The following is a 13,097-nucleotide window of genomic DNA, read 5'->3' on the forward strand; positions in this document are numbered from 1 at the left end:
TCACCTTTATTTAGTCCAGGACCTCTCTGTAGAAAGCCGTATTATCATGTCCACTTTGCCTCATCATTTTCACTCTGTTGGTATTTCTGTGTTTATATGATGCCAAGTGTTGCATTTGGCACCTGAGCTTTTTAACCATGTCACTTTTTTCATGTGTTGTGTCCCATTTGACTGTCCTCTGCGCAACTCTCCACCTCTGCCTGTGTTGCCATCAGCCTCCCAAAAAGCTTTTGGATTATCTGCCGGAAAGTTCTGCCCATGTTTCGGCTGAGAATATAAAGGTAACTACTGATTCTTTATGCAGTACTGTGCCATCAAATCATTCATGTCTTCACCCTGATCATGACCACCCTGATCAACGGCATGTGCGGATCTTCAATTCATTAAGCAATTGCAATCACACAGTGGTGGAGGTCCTTTTGTCATTCCTGTCTGGTATGTAGTTGCTGATACATTTCGAGAAATGCTGAGGGCGTGTGAATTACAATAATCGGTCTGCAATTTTAACTAAAGCGTTAATCTTCTCATGATAATTGAGCACGTACTGAAGAGTGTCGTGCAGATCTTTTAACCAGCCACAACCGTATTATTGCCTATAATCATGGCAAATTGCCTTGTGATTTTGACACGTGATTCAAGCTTCAATTCAGGAATCAAGCATGAAGCTGCAGTAATGCAGTGATTAAGTTGCTGCACTGATAGTCGAGAGAAGCCTGGATTTTTATAGGACGAACTGACAAATTCAAGAATGTAGAGGCTCTTCGAATATTTATAAGATATCATTTAATTTAGTCCATTCAAACTCCTGTCTGGCAATCGACCAGACTAAATAATGGGGAAGCAGCAGGCATTAATTGGGGACCTGTGTGGACAGCCCCCACTAACAGCAGTTAGTGAGTGTACTAGGGTTGTTGGTGACAGGAAGTGCAGCAAGCCTCTGGTAAGCATCAGGAAGTAGGAAGTGTCCTCTATGGTTACAAGGCAGAAGGCAGTGGGGGAAAGATCAGTAGAGAGGCATAGACCTGTGCATTGGAGGCCCACTTTAAAACTTCCCTTCTGTATCTTTCCTTCTCAGGAATTCAGCTCACAACAGGATTACATGACGCAAGAAGAATGACCTCATAGTGTAATCTACTCTGCTTTTGCTTTCACGCCTCAGGTTGTTAATGCTGCAAAAGCTATGGGTCCTGACATCATTCCCCTAACCGTACTGAAGATTTGTGTTGCAGAGCTTGCCAAAACCCTGGCCCAGCTGTTCTAGTATCTACATCTACCTGACAGTGTGAGAAATTGCTTAGGTAAAATTGCCCCACACTCAAAAAGCAGAACAAATCCAACTTGGTCAATTAACATCCTATCAATCTATTCAATATCATTAGTAAAGTGATGGAAAGATACTCAACTGTGCTTTTTGAGCAACACTTGCTCAGCAATAACCTGCTTCTCAACACTTAATTTAGTTCTACCACAGTCACTTATCTCCCGACTTCAGTGGAGCCTTGTGGAAAAAACAGCTGAACTTTAACAAAACTCGGAGTCAGTGGGAGTTAGAGAATAAATTCCCCCCTGATTGAAGTCCTATCTAGCATGTAGGAAGAGGGTTGTGATTGTTGGAGGTTGGCTATCTCAGCTTCAGGACGTCTCTGCAGGAGTTCCTCAGGGTAGTGTCCTAGGTCCAACCATCTTTAACTGTTTCATCAGTGACTTTCCCTCCAATATAAGGTCGAAGGGATGGATTTTCACCGATGACTAGACAATATTCAGTACCATTGATGATTCCTCAGATACTGAAGCAGTCTATGTTCAAGTGCAGCAATCTGGACAATATCCAGGCTTGAACTGACAAGTGGCAAGTAACATTCATGTCACTCAAGTGTCAGGTAATTACCATCTCCAACAAGAGAGAATTTAACCATTGCCAATTGATATTTGATAACATTTGCACCACTAAATTCCCCACTATCAACATCCTGAGGATCACCAGTTACCAGGAGCTCAAACTGAACTCACCATATAAATACAGTAGATACAACAGCAAGTCAGAGGCTAGTAATACTGTAGCAAGTTACTCAACATCTAAATCCCTAAAGCATGCCCACAATCCACAAGACACAAGTTAGGATTATGATAGAATTCTTGTCACTTGCCTGGATGAGTGGTACTCCAACAATACTCAGGAAGCCTGATACTATCTGGGATAAAACAGCATCTTGATTGACACTGCATTCACAAACACTCATTCCCTCTGCTACTGATGCACAGTAGCAGCAGTGTGTACTATCTACAAGATGCACTGCAAAAATTCACCAAAGAACCTCAGACAGCACCTTCCAAACCCATGACCACTTCCCTCTAGAAGGATGAGGGCAGCAGCTACTTGGGAACACAACCACCTGCAAGTTCCCCTCCAAGCCACTGACCATCCTGACTTGGAAATATATTGCTGTTCCTTCACTGTCACTGGGTAAAAATCATAGAACACCATTCTTAAGGACATTATGAGTCACTTACCAGGACCAACAATATCTAAGAAAAAGACTACAGAGCAGACCATACTCTATGCTTCATTGAGAGGGAAATGAATAAAATCCAGTAAAAAGAAGGAATAAATACACCCAATGGGAGTAAATATTCAAAATAAATTGATCAAAGTTTAGCCTTTCCTAGAACACTGAATGTTGCTTTTTCTGAAGTTGGAAACTATTGGGTCTCACTGAACCGTGAACAAGTTGCATGAGAAAATAAAACCAAGAATAAACCATACTGCCCATTGAAGTACTGTGCCGTTCAGTTTGATTGTGGCTAATAGTCACCTCCAATATCCTACTGATTCTACATACTTACTGACTGCCAGAGGAACCCAAAATCTGTCAATCTCAGTGTCATGACCACCTGATGTTTCCATTACGTGTGGTTTGGCAGAACCACCAAACTGGTCGAGTCCTAAAGGACACAGCCATTTGGCTGGGTCTGCAGTGAGCAGTGAGGGAACCAACAAGAGGCAAAATTGTACCCGACTTTGCTCTCCCCAGTATGTCCAAGACATTGTTGGGAGTGAATACACGCAGTCCTTAAAGAGATGAAGCCTTGCCTCCACACTGAGGATGCTACATGACACTATCACTGTGCTAAATCAGACAGACTTCACATAGATCTAGCAATTCAAACTGGGCATCCAGGAGGCACTATGAGCCATCAACAGCAGCAGAATTGTACTCCAGCAAAATCATGGCTTGACTTACACCCCACCCAACCATTACCATCAAGTCAGGGATCAATGAAATAAAACTAAGAGCTGTGGGTGGTGGAAATCTGAAAGAAAAATAGCTAATGCTGGGGAGACTCAGCAGGTCTGGCAGCATCTGTAGAGAGAAAAACAGAGTTAATGTTTTGAGTCCAGTGATCCTTCGTCAGATGAAGAATTTTCTCTTTAAGTCTGGTTCACTAAATGGTGCCAGGAGCAGCACTGTGCCTTACCTGAAATTGCGGTGTCAACCTGGTGGAGCTACTAAACAGGAGTACTTGCATGGAAAACAGTAGAAATAGGATCTGATAGGCAAAGCTAAGCAATTCCAGAGCCAGTGGATCGGATCTAAATTCTGCAGTCTTGCCATATTGAGTCATAAACTAGTGGCAGACTGATGAACAACTCAGTGGAGGAGGAAGAGGCTCCACATATATCCTATTCTCAATGATGGAAGAGCCCAGCATATCAGTGCAAAAGGTAAGGCTGAAGCATTTGCAACAATCAAGTAGGTGATCCATCTCAGCATCCCCCACAGGTCCTCATTAACACAGATGCAAGTCTTCAGCCAATCATATCAAGAAACGGCTAAAGTCACGGGATACTGCAAAGGCTGTGGGCCACATCAACATTTCCACAATTGTACTGAAGTCCTGCCTTCCCTACCTTACCATGTCCTCAATCATTGCTACAGCACTGGCACCTATCTGACAATGTGAAAAATTGTCTTGGCCACCAAAAGCAGGACAAGTTTCAACTGGCCAGTTACCATGCCATCAGTCTACTCTCGATCATCAGTAAAGTGGTGGAACATTGCATCAACAATGCTATCAGTCAGCATCTGTTTAGTAATAACCTGCTCCTTGACACCCAGTTTGGGTTCTGCCCGGGCCACTCGGCGTTTGATCTCATTACCTTGGCCTCTTGAACTCCTGACCTTGGTTCAAACATGGACAAAAGAGCTGAATTCCAGAGGTGAAGTGAGAGTGACAGCCCTTTACATCAAGGCTCCATTCAAGCAAATATAACATTGACAAGCCCTAGCAAAACTGGAGTTAGTGGAAGTTGGGGACTATCTCTCTGCTAGTTAATATCTAGCACAAAAGCTGCATGCTACCCTGCCTTGGCACAATATCACCATTTCTGCTCCTTCCCTGTGTCAGAACCCTAGAATACCATTGCTAACAGCTTTGCGGGTATATACAAACTAGAGACTGCATGGCTTCGTATGCTTGCTTTAATTGGTCAGTACATTGAGTGTAGGATTTAGGACGTCATGTTGCGGCTCTGCAGGACGTTGGTTAGGCCATTTTTGGAATACTGTGTTCAATTCTTGTCTCTCTGCTAATGGAAAGATGTTGTGACACTTGAAAAGATTTGCAAGGATGTCGCTGTGTTTGCAGGGTTTGAGCTGTAGGGAACGATTGAATAGGCTGGGGCTATTTTCAGTGGAGTGCTGGAGGTTGAGGGGTGATCTTGTAGAGGTTTATAAAATCATGAGGAGCATGAATGGGATGAATAGCCAAGGTCTTTTTTCCCAGGGTAGGGGAGTCCAAAACCGGAGGGCAAAGGTTTAAGGCGAGAAGGGAAAGATTTTAAAGGGACCTGAGGGGCAACTTTTTCACGCAAAGCATAGAGCTGTCAGATGAAGTAGGGGAGGCTAGTACAATAACCATATTTAAAAGGCATCTGGATGGGTACATGAATATGAAATGTTTAGAGCAAAATGGGCCAAATGCTAGTAAATGGGACTAGACTAATTTGTGATATCTGGCCGGCATGGACGAGTTGGACCGAAGGGTCTGTTTCCCTGCTGTACATCTCTGTGACTCTACGTGTGGAGATATCCCTCAACAGCCCATTTAAAGCTGGGAGCTGTCCGGTCAGGTGATTTTTGGCAGCCATTTTTTGAACATTTTGTGTTCAATTCCAGTCCCTTTCATTTTTCTTTACACTAGTCTATAATGAGATAATTCCTTTGTCCATGACATCAGTCTTAAATATATTTGATGATGTTGCATGCACAACCCTCAGGGGAGAAAATTCCAAAGATCTCTAAAGTTAAATACAAGGTAAGTTGGGACGGTGGATCTTGGACCTGGTGATTTTTGTTTTGCTGTTCCTGACACGTGCTTTATTCTCTAATGATCACATACGAGAGAGTCTCATGTGCTATTTCAATTCTATGAATCACTGCTAACCACATGCTGCAGCTTTTAATGTAATTGTGGTTTGTATTGAAGGGATGCCGTACTATTTTGTCTTTTCCTTTTCAACTCACCGCCTCTCCACCCTTTTTTCCATACCAGCTGTCTTTTGAGTGTGAAAGTTTCCAATTGCGAATTCCAGAAGGGGTTTACGTATGCAGATTATTGTTAAACTACAGCATTGTAATACAAGGCTCATTCGCTCTACACAGATTACTCACAATGCCCAAGTAAATTAAGATTCCAGAACCCAGTGACACTAATTTATTTATGCTGAGACAATAATGGAGTGCTCAGTTTTGGGTTAATTAAACTCTTCATGGTAAATTGAGATCTAATTAATTTACTTCCTGAAGTAAACCTTGTCAATGTGGAGGCAAGTGATGTTCAAATTTACTAATTGTGCAAAATTACTGAATGTTAAATTGAACAAAAGCTGCTCGGAGCAATTTGTCACAATTAGGCAGTGGGGAACATTGAACTAATAAATCCAAATAGAAGTAGCATCACAAACATCTTCGGTTGAAGACTTTCACTGTTTATCGTGGAATCTCCATCAGCGTATTTTCACAAATAGAGAAAGGAATTTTTGTTTTACTTGGCCTGTCAGTGTCTTGATGCTGTTTGTGTGTCAGTCCTGTTCTGTTTCTCCATATCGTTGTGTTTAGTTCTCTGCTCTCTCTCTTTAGCCTCTGTGATGTTCTGTTTCTCTCTTATCTTCTTGTACAAAATGTGGAGGAATGCAATTGTGGGAGATATAGCAGTTTGGATCGGAAATTGGCTTGCTGAAAGAAGACAGAGGGTGGTAGTTGATGGGAAATGTTCATCCTAGAGACCAGTTACTAGTGGTGTACCGCAAGGGTCGGTGTTGGGTCCACTGCTGTTTGTCATTTTTATAAATGACCTGGATGAGGGCGTAGAAGGATGGCTTAGTAAATTTGCAGACTACACTAAGGTCGGTGGAGTTGTGGATAGTGACGGAGGATGCTGTAGGTTGCAGAGAGACATAGATAAGCTGTAGAGCTGGGCTGAGAGGTGGCAAATGGAGTTTAATGCAGACAAGTGTGAGGAGGTGATGCACTTTGGTAGGAGTAACCAGAAGGCAAAGTACAGGGCTAATGGTAAGATTCTTAGCAGTATAGATGAGTAGAGAGATCTTGGTGTCCATGTACACAGATCCTTGAAAGTTGCCACCCAGGTTGACAGGGCTGTTAAGAAGGCATACAGTGTTTTAGCTTTTATTATTAGAGGGATCGAGTTCCAGAACCAAGAGGTTATGGTGAAGCTGTACAAAACTCTGGTGCGGCCGCACTTGGAGTATTGTGTACAGTTCTGGTCACCGCATTATAAGAAGGACGTGCAAGCTTTGGAAAGGGTGCAGAGGAGATTTACTAGGATGTTGCCTGGTATGGAGGGAACGTCTTACGAGGAAAGGCTGAGGGACTTGAGGCTGTTTTCATTAGAGAGAAGAAGGTTGAGAGGTGACTTAATTGAAACATATAAAATAATCAGAGGGTTAGATAGGGTGGATAGGGAGAGCCTTTTTCCTAGGATGGTGACGACGAGCACGAGGGGGCGTAGCTTTAAATTGAGGTGTGAAAGATGTAGGACAGATGTCAGAGGTAGTTTCTTTACTCAGAGAGTAGTAAGGGAATGGAACGCTTTGCCTGCAACAGTAGTAGATTCGCCAACTTTAGGTACATTTAAGTCGTCATTGGACAAGCATATGGACGTACATGGAATAGTGTAGGTTAGATGGGCTTCAGATCGGTATGACAGGTCGGCACAGCATTGAGGGCCGAAGGGCCTGTACTGTGCTGTAATGTTTTATGTTCTATGTTCTTATCACTATGAAGGCCATTTCCCGAGGGTAGGGGAGTTCAAAACTGGGGAGCTTATCTTTCAGGTGAGAGGAAACATTTTTAAAAGGGACATGAGGGGCAACTTTTTCATACAGAGGGTGGTTTGTACTTTTGACATTTCAGTGCAGTACTCTAGGAGTGCTGCAGTGTTAGAGACACCAGCCTTTAGTGAGATTTTAAACAAAACCCATCCACCCTCCAGTCTTGGCCAGAAAAGATTCCATAGCACAATGTGAAGCAAGTTGAAGGAGTTTTCCCAATGTCCTGATTAACATTGTCCCTCAATCATCAACACATTAAAACAGGTTATCTGCCCATTTATCTGATTGCTATTTGTAGAATGTTGCTGAGTGCGAATTGATGCCATTTGTTTGTCTCAGGAGATAATGCACTGCGCATACGGTGTGTTTCACTTCTAAATTCAATATGACTGTTGTGTCTGAGGAGGCTGACTTGAGGGACACTGTCTTTTACAACTGGCCTGGATGAAGTATTGGCCCAAGATCAACTGATGATTTTCCCTTCCTGCAGACTCTCTTTCCCACCATCCAGCCATCTCTTTTGTCATCTGCTTTATCCACGTCTGTCCTGATGGCTTGTCTCCAGACACGTGGTCATCAACAAGGACTTCCCTGTCAACTTGGAGTCCTTTGAAGATCACAGACATGACTAAATTGTTGGTCTCATGCCAGTAGCCAACTTGCGGTAGAGTATATCTTGAATCAGTAGTGACTGCATTGGCTGGGTCATGCGAACCAAATGGACGATGGTCACATCCACAAAGACATGCTCTGTGTGCAACTTAGCCTCAGCCTTTTTCTACAAACCATCATGATGGGACTAATGGGGTGCCCGCAGGACCAACAGGGTACTCCATTAATGCAAAGCCTTCCTTACACCCTTATAAATAATCTTGTACCTGGAAATGAAAGCTATAAAGTGCTAAAAGAATAAACAATAACTCTTGGCCTTTCACTACACTAATTCTGAAAACATGTTACCATTGAGGTTAAAGAAACATAACCTTCTCAATCCACATCAATTAAAACACACTGTACTGCTGAGTTGTGGTCAAAATAACAATGACCTTGCCGTTTGTTGATCCATCTCTGCTGTTCTTTCATTTGACAACTTAAGTGCTTACGTGTTTTCATTGAAAAACCAAGTTCTAATTTTTACCGCTTCCATGTCCTCCAGCAAACGTTGGACATTGTTTTATAATGGCATTGGAATTAATATTAATGAAAATGGGTTTTTCAATTTGAAGTACCACCAACATCAGGACTCATGCCATTAACACCATCCCTGTCCCCTGCCTCCAGGAGTGGGATACCGTAACAAATTGTGTCCAAGAACATTTGTTACTTTTGTAAAACAGAGCCCATCTCTTGCCGTTTTTTTTTTGTTCATTCATGGGATGTGGGCACCACAGCCTTAGCCAGCCCTTACTGCCGTCCCTAATTGCTTACAGTGCAGTTAATATTCAACCACATTGCTGTGGGTCTGGAGTCACACATAGGCCAGACCAAGTCAGCCCGGTGGCTCAGTGGTTAGCACTACTGCCTCATAGCACAAGGGACCACAGTTCGATTCTAGCCTTGGGCAACCGTCCGTGTGGAGTTTGCACATTCTCCTCATGTCCGTGTGGGTTTCCTCCCGCTGTCCAAAGATGTGTGGGATGGGTGGTTTGGTCATGCTAAATTGCCCATAGTGTCTAGGGGTGTGCAGGCTAGGTAGACTAATCATGGCAAATGAAGGGTTACAGAGACAGAGGAGGGGGGTTCTTCAGGAGGTCAGTGTGGGCTTAATGGCCTGCTTCAACACTATAGGGATTCTATGATTCCAAGTCAAAGCCAGGTAACGGTGGCAGATTTCCTTTTAAAGGACATTAGTGAATCTGATAGTTTTGATGTTCTCCAGCGAGACAAAACTGATCTAGCCAACACTGAGTCCAGGCATAAAATAACTGACTGACTTCATTGGTGGCTTGATAAAACTATCACCAGACCATTCATTCCAAAGAACATCTGTGAGTGAAGAGTCCAGAATTCATCATCTAGAGAGAAGGACAGTGAGAAATTCTGTCAGATTGCATTTGTAGGTCGAGGATGATGTTTGCTATAGGTTGCTCGGTGCATTATTTTGGGACCCATAAAGGTAGGAAAGATTTGATCTTTTGCAGAGTTGCTTTTTCTTCCAGAAGCTCAAATTAGCAGCTAGGTTTCGTACATTAGTGATTATGCTTTGATTACTGAAACATTTCCGGATGCCCTGAGATCTCAGAAGGTGTTGAGGCTTTCTTTCCTGCCCTGTCCTTTAATCCTATAATGGAGAAGACTTTTAAAAAAAGGTCACCGTAAGCCCAGCTCGTATCTTACTGCTCACTCATTATGGAAGTTGTGCTGCAGGCACAAGATGTGTTTCTATCATTTCAGTGACTCCACCTTGAAGCAAAAATGAAAGGTAAAGGTGTCTCTCAAGCCACAGACGAGGGCCTCAAGACCCAGGTATCAGGGATAAACTATTAGAAATGCTCCAACAAGAAGGAATATCTCAAAGGAAATCTTATGAAATCTTTTTCTTTAAATTAAAAGCATGGAGATTGTGAAGTTCTAAAATTATTTTGTTAGGTCACAACCACCAGATGAGCTTGCAGCACATTCAGTGAGCTGTGAATATATTTGACTCAGTTAGCCCCAAGGGTTAGATAATCACACAACTAAGCAAAATTGTGATAGTTATGAGATAAATACAGATAAAGAGATTAAAAGTCGATACAGATGAAAGATCCTTTTATGGGTATAAATCAGGTCAGTGCAGTTATTTGGCTGTAGATTCTGTTTTTGAAGGTGAAGGGTTCAAAGTTTCAAGTCAGATTTGTGATAGATTCTGTGGTTGAATAGTTGGAAATTGCTTTTACAGATGGGCTCAGTAGCTAGAGCAGTCTGTATGTAACAGACAGACAGGTTTGCTGTGCTTGATTTCCCAAAGCCTTTCTCTGTTTGGCAAGAACTCTGTCTGTGTTGTCTTCCCAGGAAATTTTGTTTTCAAATGAGTTAAGGTTAGGCTAAGGGTTAGGGTTATACATCGTATACAGATGAAACCTAAGGTGCTTACTGTGTTAATGCTCATTGTCTGGTGAAGTAAATGACGCTGGAATTCTTTATGTGAGTCTTTCCAGTTTCTTCAACTTTTGTTGGAAAAAGTTTGAATTCTCACACCTTCAAAGAGGCCCATGTGCAATCTGAGGATTAATCAAATTCTGATTAACTCCCGTTGAGATTGGTGTAGAAAGGCTTATCGGTTGGTTCCTCTTTCTGACTGAAGTGAATCAACAGACGCAGTCAAGTCACTTCTGGGCAGCCATTTGTAACTGCTATGTTTATTTTTAAAAGGTCAAAGTAGCCTTCCTTATAACATATGAATGGATATATATGTATGTTACAATTATACACTCATGACTGATGTAGCAAAGTAACAGGATGAGGAGGCACAGAGATAACAAAGTGTGGGGCTGGATGAACACAGCAGGCCAAGCAGCGCCTTAGGACACACAGGTTCAGTTTTACCAGTGTATGTTTAGAGAAGTTGTCATGATCTGTTCTACAGTAATTGATATTTTTAGTATTGGGAAGGTGGATCAAACCATGGCTTTGGATTCTGTCAGGAATAGCAAAATACTACACAGGGTTAGAGATTGGATTATTGTCCTGGAGTGAAATAAAAGGAGGTGTTCTGTTCCATTCATGTTGTAATCTGTAACAGCGTTGTGTTCATTCATTTGACTGAGGAAACTGTGTCACTGAAATTAAAATTACGTGGAATACAAAATAATGACAATTGCTATCAATATTGCAGTCGTTAAGGAAAGAGCAGTTACTTTACATTAGGCTGTTGCTGATCAATGTGGTCCGACGCACTCACGGGAAATAGAGATCTACTTGGAAAGGAAACATTTGCAGAGCTATGGGGAAAGGAAGACAGGGGTTCTCATTGGTTAATTATCTCAAAGAGATCAACTTGCATTTCTGTAGACCTTCTGAGGACTTTTGACCAGAAAGTTCCTTTCAGCGAACTATCCAAAAAATGTCATCTGCAGATCAAGTGGGACCTGTACATATGGCGTTAAATCCATCTGTCATCTCATCAAGTCAGCATGAAGTACAAATGAACAGTACAGTATCAGAACATGAAGTGTAAATTAGAATACTAATTCAATTAAGGCACAGAAAACAAAAAAAGAGAAAGACTGCATAGAGAGAGTGAACTAAAATTGACGAAGATAAAGTAATTTTAAGAAAACCTGAACTTGATAATAATTAAAATCTGAAAGAATGAAAATCTACATTTGTAAAAGATGATTTTCATTGCTATCAAAGTTGTCTGTCATTAACGAAGGTATATTTCATTGGACACGTCCAGTCTTTCTCGTGCATTTAATGTGTATATGTCTGGTAATTATTTCAGACCATTCCATGCATCTTTACTGGGGATTCTTTCAGCAAGCTACTAATAGCAGATAGCTTTAGGCAGAGCAGACATCTTGGACAGCAACTTTCTGATTTTGCATTTATCTGTGAACGTGTGATTGCTGGCAATTAGTGAAAATGTTGATTTAAATAGTTATTGTTTTAGTTACACAGTGCAGCTCATGAATCCATGTTTTTTTGTATGATGGATATGTATCCTTTACCTTGCATGCAAGTGGGGGCTTAAATGTTTTCCAATCAATGTGATGGACAGCAGGTGAATGACAGCCACAAAATTGATTTTGCATTCTAAAACTGATTTGGAGTTGAGTTCCTTGGAGGATGAGAGACTAATGCAAGGACATCTCTGTTGAAAGGGAGGTGGCAAGGGTATGGGGAGGCTGAAAACAACAAGAGAACTGAATGAGACTCAAATTGTGAAGATCCTGTTGATGTTAATGCAGAACTCAATAGCTCCAATCATTGCTGTCTGCCAGTCAGATTTCTAGCTAGCCGGTCTGAAAGAACACCAGTGGCAGGAAGCCACAACTGAGGACCCTTGCCTATTGTTGCTGGCAAATGGGTGATCAGGGCAGATTTGCAGTCAGGACAGGGATGAGGGAAGCATTGGTTAGCTCATTCTAACAGATATGGGGAGGCGGGCTACTTGGAGGGTAATGAGGGTTATGACCCACTCTTCAGGCTGTTCCAGTGCATGCTACAACACTGACATCTCATCTCCCTGACAAGTGGAAATTTGTCCAAGTATGTCCAGGAAACTAAACAGTGTCAAATCTAACTCACCCAAAATCTCTTTCTGCATTTTTCACCAAGAGTTAGGCATTCAAACACTTCATCGCTAATGTCATTAGTTGGAAGCTGCTGGATTGTATTGAATTCAAGTCAGTGTTGGTAAAAAAAATGCTTATTTGTTTTGCAACTTGACATCTACTATCTACAGCTCTGAATTGGGTCATTAGCCTGAGATAGGGCGATACTCTCACCCTGTGTCACCAGGCCCCTCTTAATGAGTGGATAATCTGGAGAATTCTCCCATCATTGAAGGGTGGCAAATTAGCCTCTACAAAGTGCAACCCCCTCCAGCCCCCACTCCCCACATTCAGAAGTAAAAATAAAAATATGTTTGTCAGGCAGGGCATTTTCACTTTTAAAGTTTTTAGAGTGTAAATTGGTAATTGATAATGGGAATTAAACGCAGTTGCCAATCAGGAAAATGGATTTGTTTTGGAGTTAAATTTACACAGTAGGAATTTAGAATTTGGCTGGTCGAGGGACAAGTATTAGTCAGTCCTTC

The 13,097-nt window shown here is 42.0% G+C and overlaps 1 protein-coding gene across 4 annotated transcripts in view; it reads left to right on the forward strand.

Annotated features, from left to right (window-relative positions):
• sorbs2b (sorbin and SH3 domain containing 2b) overlaps positions 1-13,097 on the forward strand; it is a 493,304-nt gene that overhangs the window by 396,425 nt on the left and 83,782 nt on the right. For 3 of the 4 annotated variants that reach the window (XM_048526962.2, XM_048526963.2, XM_048526965.2), the window contains one exon: positions 216-281. The exons of the other annotated variant lie outside the window; for it this stretch is intronic. In XM_048526962.2, the coding sequence (XP_048382919.1) occupies positions 216-281 (66 nt within the window). The remainder of the gene's footprint in view (positions 1-215; positions 282-13,097) is intronic. 4 annotated transcript variants of the gene reach the window in all.

The sequence above is a fragment of the Stegostoma tigrinum genome, chromosome 3, assembly GCF_030684315.1.
Source record: "Stegostoma tigrinum isolate sSteTig4 chromosome 3, sSteTig4.hap1, whole genome shotgun sequence".
Taxonomy (NCBI): domain Eukaryota; kingdom Metazoa; phylum Chordata; class Chondrichthyes; order Orectolobiformes; family Stegostomatidae; genus Stegostoma; species Stegostoma tigrinum.